The 6,210-nt window shown below is 36.2% G+C and overlaps 1 protein-coding gene across 1 annotated transcript; it reads right to left on the reverse strand.

Moving 5' to 3' along the window:
• Positions 1-496: 496 nt before the first annotated feature.
• On the reverse strand, positions 497-2,283 carry LOC104878082 (uncharacterized). Its single transcript, XM_010647839.1, has 3 exons — positions 1,968-2,283; positions 1,005-1,078; positions 497-535 (listed from the first exon to the last, which is right to left on the reverse strand). The coding sequence occupies exons 1-3, from the start codon at positions 2,281-2,283 to the stop codon at positions 497-499; spliced, it is 429 nt and encodes a 142-aa protein (XP_010646141.1).
• Between the last annotated feature and the right edge of the window lie 3,927 nt (positions 2,284-6,210).

Here is a 6,210-nt window from a genome sequence, read left to right on the forward strand (position 1 = left end):
ACTTGGAGGATATCCCAAGCCTTCTTAGCCGAAGTACATGTAGCAATCCTACGGAATTCATCTGTACTAATGGCATTGAAGATGGAGTACATGGCTCTAGCAGTATTCTCACATGCTTCATTTTCACTTCTATCCCATTCTAATTTAGGCTTGATAACATTAGTTGGTCTACTTTCTCTATTCAACACCTTAGGTGGAGACCAACCAAATTTAACGGCGTTCCAAACTTTTTCACTTTGCATTTTGAGAAAATATTGCATTCTCACTTTCCAATGAGAATAATTTTCGCTGGTTAAAAATGGTGGTCTCCCAATGGAAGCTCCCTCTTGATGAGGTTCCATGATTGAGATTCAAGGACATAAAATGATTTTTTCTTTAAAAAACTGCTTTGATACCAATAAAAAAGGTGAATCTCAATAATGGACTACACCTAGAGGGGGGGTGAATAGGTGTTGTAGAACAATTTAAAAAATCTCCCAACAAAGATTACCTAACCTTAGACTTTCTCAATGTCAAGAACTTTCTCTTCCAACAACTATTCAACAAAGCATAACATCCACAAGCAAGAATGTATGCAACAACACTCTCCCAACAATTTATAAATGCAAACTACATGCAAATGCTTTAACAATCCTAAAAAATAAATCAAAAGAACAATTATTTCTTCAACTCACATCAATTCACTTCATGATATCATTAACCAAAATGAGCTGAAAAATGATTAAGGATATTCCATGGATCATCACACTTATATCACCTCATATTTCTTTCATTCAACATGTATACCCAAGTAATCAATTATATCAAAAACAAAAATTAAATCAAAGTGTAGAGTAAGAGAAAGAGACAATTAACATCGGATTTTAACGTGGAAAACCTTCGAAGAGATAAAAAACCATGGGCCTACCACTGATTGAAAAACTCCACTATGAAGAATAAAAACTGAATACAAGGTTTTACCTAGCTCAAGCCAACCAATCCTTTCCGGACCACTTGACTAGTACCTTCACTTTCAACTTCTCACCTTCATCTTTCGTAGCACACTTGGAGTCCGCACCAAGTTCAATCTCGACCTCTTCTTGAACCCACACAAGAAGAAAATGGGTTTTTGCACAAACTCAAATAGAATGAGAGATTGAGATATGAATGAAGGAATGAATCAACCCATTTATTGCTCAAGAAAATCCATTAAAAACTTGTTTGGAAAACATTAAAAGAAGTGGATTTTCTTTGCAATCAAAAACCCCAAATTAGGAAAACAAGATAAGAAAATGAAGAACACATGGAGTGGCTGCCCTCTTCATGTTTTCTACAGCCCCTCTTCAAAAAAATGAGAGAAGATTGCTTTTTAAAGAGTAAAGAGAAGCCCTTAATCTAATGATTGAGAATTGATCTAAAAAAAATTAGTTGGATCGATCCACCCCTACACCTGGATCAATCCACCCCTGCACTTGGATCGATCCAGAAACAGGGGAATAAAAGTCTTGCACCCTCCCAACTTTCTAACACATTTAAAGATTAAAAACCGGGTTGATTCACGTTCAATCACCATACACTCGACTACATACCTCGGCTTCTTAGCAAAGTCTTAGTCTTCAAAGTCAAGTGGTCCGAAGAGGAATTGGAAAGCCGAGTTAGGGGACACTTATGAATTTTGTTCGGAATTGCCAACCCTAGCTAAACACTCATACAATGTGTTACATAGATCTTTATGTCTTTGAATGATTAGAAATGCTAATTCTGTCAAGCAGAAAAACACAAGTACTGTTACTTATTTATTAAGATTAATTTACAGAGTGTATGCATGTGCAAGACTACGATGGGTGGATGGACATGCTTACTGAAGTGTCCACCAGCGATGGCACAATGAAGAATTGTTTCGCCTTTTTTATTCCTACGGTAGATATAGGAATCGGGATCTGATTCCGAAGCTTTACATAGGAGGCAAAGGAAAGCCTCTATCTTACCATGGCGAGCAGCCAAGAAGATGGGGTTTTCCCCATCTTTATTACCAATACTTACCAGATCATTGGGCTCCCTAGTAATGCATTTGCACATTGAAACATTTCCTATCGTTGCTGCCAAATGGAGAGGGGTATTCCCTTGCTCGTCTTTTGATTTTAGAACACCCTCAGATTGCTGAGGATGATCTCTAACAAGCTTAACCATTTTTGCAACAACCCGGCTTTCTTTGCAATCCCAGACAGCTATATGCAGTGCTGTGTCACCGCCTGGGGTGATCTTTACCTGGTGGAGCCATGGGTGTTGCTGGTATACTTTCATCGCTTCATCCCACTTGCCTTGCAGAGCATAGCTGAGAAAGTTTCTCCAGGCTTCATCGCTCTTTGAACATCCAGTGATTTTTTTCATATTGAACTCTTATCACAAAGTTGATCATCTGCAATTCCTATAAATAAATGGGAGGTAGCTAGCTAGATACCTTGCTCCAAATCTGGGATTAGAATAAGGGGAGACACCATCCCAAAAGGAAAAGTATATAATCAAATCATATTGTTTTAACGTCATCTTTAAGCTGCCTAGCCCTTAATTTAATTTGTCATCTCACCATTTTCTTCAGGGCAGTACATCAATATCCCGTAAAACATTTTGCAAAAAGAGTTTTATATTTCATATTAATTACGAAAACATTAATGCCTTGTTATTGTTAAAGAAAAAAAAGATACAAAAAATATGGAAGTGATTATAAATGTGGAAGTTGATCTCTTTCTCATATTGTAATTGAAATGAAAAAATAAATTAATAACATTATACTGAAAAATGATGGATCCAATCCTTTTTGTCATTTCCATAAAGAAAAAGAAAAAGAAAAAGAAAAAAAGAAAAAAGAAAAAAAACATTGTCCCATAAAATAAAAAAGCAAAAAGAATTTTGATGTCACCAATCTACCCATCTCTTCATATTTTTTTTTTCCTTTTTTCTATATAAAACTCATCATCCAGTTTTTTGGCGGCTTGACCTGCTACAATTATTGTATTAGCACAGAGGCCAACTTTACTAAGCTTGAGCAGTATAGTCCAATTGGGAACTGTTACAAGGTTGAAAATTTTTAGTAGTTCAGCCTGATTGTGTAACTTGGTTGATAATTCTTTGTCGAGCCCCCGAGCACAATAACTTTAAATTTGTAGTAACCGGATGAGTATTGGGTGATGAACCTAAGAGAGAATTGAAGGGACTCAAGGCCCATTGAGAGGGATGTGGAAGATTTGAGAAACTGGAGGAAGAGGTTTAAGAGGTGAATTAGTTGAGGTGAAATGGATGAATGTTTGTGATTGAAAACTTTGATCGACGTACAAAATGTAAAATATGCTAGGGAGTGAACGGTTTCTTGAAGTTCTCTCCCATGATCTTTTGCACAAATAAGTTTAGAAACCTAAAGTAGGATAGCGAAAGTGACCTTAGGTTTGCTATAGTAATGATAAAACTAATGATGGAAATGATTCCAAGAATCATATTAATTCCAAAAATGATGCTAATCATGGTGATGATAAACTCTCAGCCAGCCTTGCATACTTGTTGACAACCGGCTCCACTCCAGCCAGCCAACTCCAAAATATGCTCTCAAGGATCATCTCTAATTTCATCACCGTTGGAAGTTCCTTATGGGTATATAGTTGCTACGAAGTTGACCAACAAATCCCTTGAATCATAGGTAGCAACATGACTATCTTCCTTTTAATTTTTTTTCTCATCTTTTGTATATATTTGTACACTTTCTGCAATGAAAAATCACTATTGTTTTTCATTCAAAAACATTCTCTTCATCCTCTTCTTTAGTGCAAACCTAAGTAATGTAGCAAAAGAGAAGAAAGAGGGATTATGTAAAAAGGGTGCCCTTAATGTTCTTTTTGTTTCCCAGTTGAAAACCATCAGTTTGCTTAAAGCTTATTTAATAAAAAATAAAATAAAATAAATTTTCTTTTCAAGGGCATAATTTGAATTTTCCCTTTCAAAAATTTTAAAATCAATATGCATGGAAAGAAAATATAGTTTGAAATACTTGTTACTTTTAATATTCCATTCAAAGTTCCAACAGTAACTTCCTTAGTTTTCACATTTTAAAAAAAAGAAATGGTGGTACCATGGCTTACAAGATCTTAATATTCATAATTCAAACTCAAAAGAAAGGAAAATCTAGAACCGTACGGATCCTCCTCGTAGCTACATTAAGATACCCACTTTAAAATGACCCACATAATGTAAGATCAAAGCATATTTATATGACGGACACTGAGCCATAACAAAAAATGTAACTGGCAGGGATGTCAATGCATCTGCCGGAATGCAACGTTCTCAATTAGTCTGTAAGGACTAAGAAATATCCTGCACAGGAAGTGGTCAATGCGGTTGATATACATAGGAAGAGAGATTTCAAGCCCAGAAAAAGCTTCCCAAGCAAGCCTGTAACGTAATTCTTCTCTTGGTACCACCAATGTCAGTGACGAGGATAGAGCAATATATATAATATTAAAAAGACACAAAATGCTAGTTGTTGTTCCAGAGTCGGTTTGCCGTTGTCTCTATTGTTGCCGCTCAGACAGTGGCTGATGTGTCAAAGGCAACTGTTGCCATGAATGCTGACACCAAGGAACATGAACCAAAGGTGCTAGATTGCCATGTTCCATGAGATCTTTGTCTTTCTTCCTGAGGACATCCTTCCATATACTGCATTAAATCCAATTTAGGTTAATGCCAGATTTTATGAAGTACTTTATGGATAGAGACCATGAGAAGACTAAGGCCATTTTATAATAGGTCTTAAGAGTTGGTATAACTTTAAATTTGTTCCTTTCTATGTTCTATGTTTTAAGTCTTTCGAAAAACAAAACTAAGGACATCTTGGAATAAGGCTATATCAGTTTCTGTGATGGTAACCATAGCACCTCCATTCATGCTTCTTTGTGGCAGCCCTCATGGCAACTGTAGCCTTTGGCAAAGCAATCACTACAGGTGGCAAAAATGGAGACAATGGCACATCAATCCTTGAGCAGCCCCGCATTTTTTTTGTCTTTGAAATTGCATCACTTGTTGCCCTCTGCTTTTCAGTGAACTCTGTGGTCACGTAAATTTCTTGCCATTCTCACCTTACAAAGGAGAAAGATTTTGGTAGAGACCTGCCTAGGAAGCTTTTGTTGAGGTCAGCGGTCTCTCTTAATACTCATAGCAGCCATGTTGATCATTCTCTGTACAGGGCAGTTCTTTGTCCTTACAGATGGATTGAAATTGCTGCATTTCCAGCATATGCAGTGACATGCCTGGCTAAAACCTTTTTTGCTGCGACCTGGATTCCATTCTACTTTCATCTTATGTATAAATTATTCTAACAAGGTGCACGCCATGGTGTAAGTACAAGGAGAAAATCTAGCCATAGAGCATGCTTTTTCCAACAAGAGAATATCTTACTGCAAGGGGAGGGCAGAATCCTCGCTTGTTGACATAGTTAACAAGGCTTATAAAGATAGATTATTTGAAAAGCCAAATCTGTCAAGCGCAACAAAATTAGTGTTCAACAGAATTAAAAAAAAAACAAAGTTGCTGGGTTCTATGAAAAGTGTCATTTCCACTTCTATATATATTCATCTCATCATAGTGGAAAGCATAGGAGACAAAAACAATGAAATCAATAAAATTAACCATTCATTACATTTATAGATGTAGACTGAATAGGACAAGAATTAATGCTCACCAAAGGACTCTCCAGCCAATGCATAGTGAAAAATTAAAATGGCCAATATATATATATATATATATATATATATATAAAGAGAGCGAGAGAGAGAGAGAGAGAGAGAGAGAGAGAGAGAGAGAGAGAGAGAGAGAGAGAGAGAGAGAGGACCAGGAACCAGCTTTGTATATGAAAAACATGCATATGGACCCCGCAAATCTTCACTTGTTCTTAGCAAATTGAGATTGATAGCTTGCTCCTGATTGAGAAAAGAACATTATGGAGACTGGCCCCATAAAAAGCATGGCTGAGCATCACAAGAGAGATTTTCTATTTTTACTTTTCCTTATTTTCTTTTTTTCAAAGAAAAAGAGAAGCGTTTAGAAGAAAACTGACATTAAAATTAGTACTTTGCTCCATATCTGGTACAGGAATAACAAAATGCATAATCAGTTTAAATCTCACATAAACAGCTTTATTATTAATAAGAATGAGATAAGAACTTTATTCACGTGATTCGAGGATAT

Source organism: Vitis vinifera, chromosome 7 (genome assembly GCF_030704535.1).
Source record: "Vitis vinifera cultivar Pinot Noir 40024 chromosome 7, ASM3070453v1".
Taxonomy (NCBI): Eukaryota; Viridiplantae; Streptophyta; class Magnoliopsida; order Vitales; family Vitaceae; genus Vitis; species Vitis vinifera.

What these genes read in the sequence shown, in the direction of transcription:
- LOC104878082 (XM_010647839.1), bottom strand. Translation starts at nt 2,283, where the DNA reads ATGAAAGTATACCAGCAACACCCATGGCTCCACCAGGTAAAGATCACC. An exon ending in CTTCTTGGCTGCTCGCCATG is followed by an intron (nt 1,079 to 1,967) that starts GTAAGATAGAGG and finishes TGTGGGTTCAAG; the next exon opens with AAGAGGTCGAGATTGAACTT. An exon ending in GTGAGAAGTTGAAAGTGAAG is followed by an intron (nt 536 to 1,004) that starts GTACTAGTCAAG and finishes TTTGTTGAATAG; the next exon opens with TTGTTGGAAGAGAAAGTTCT.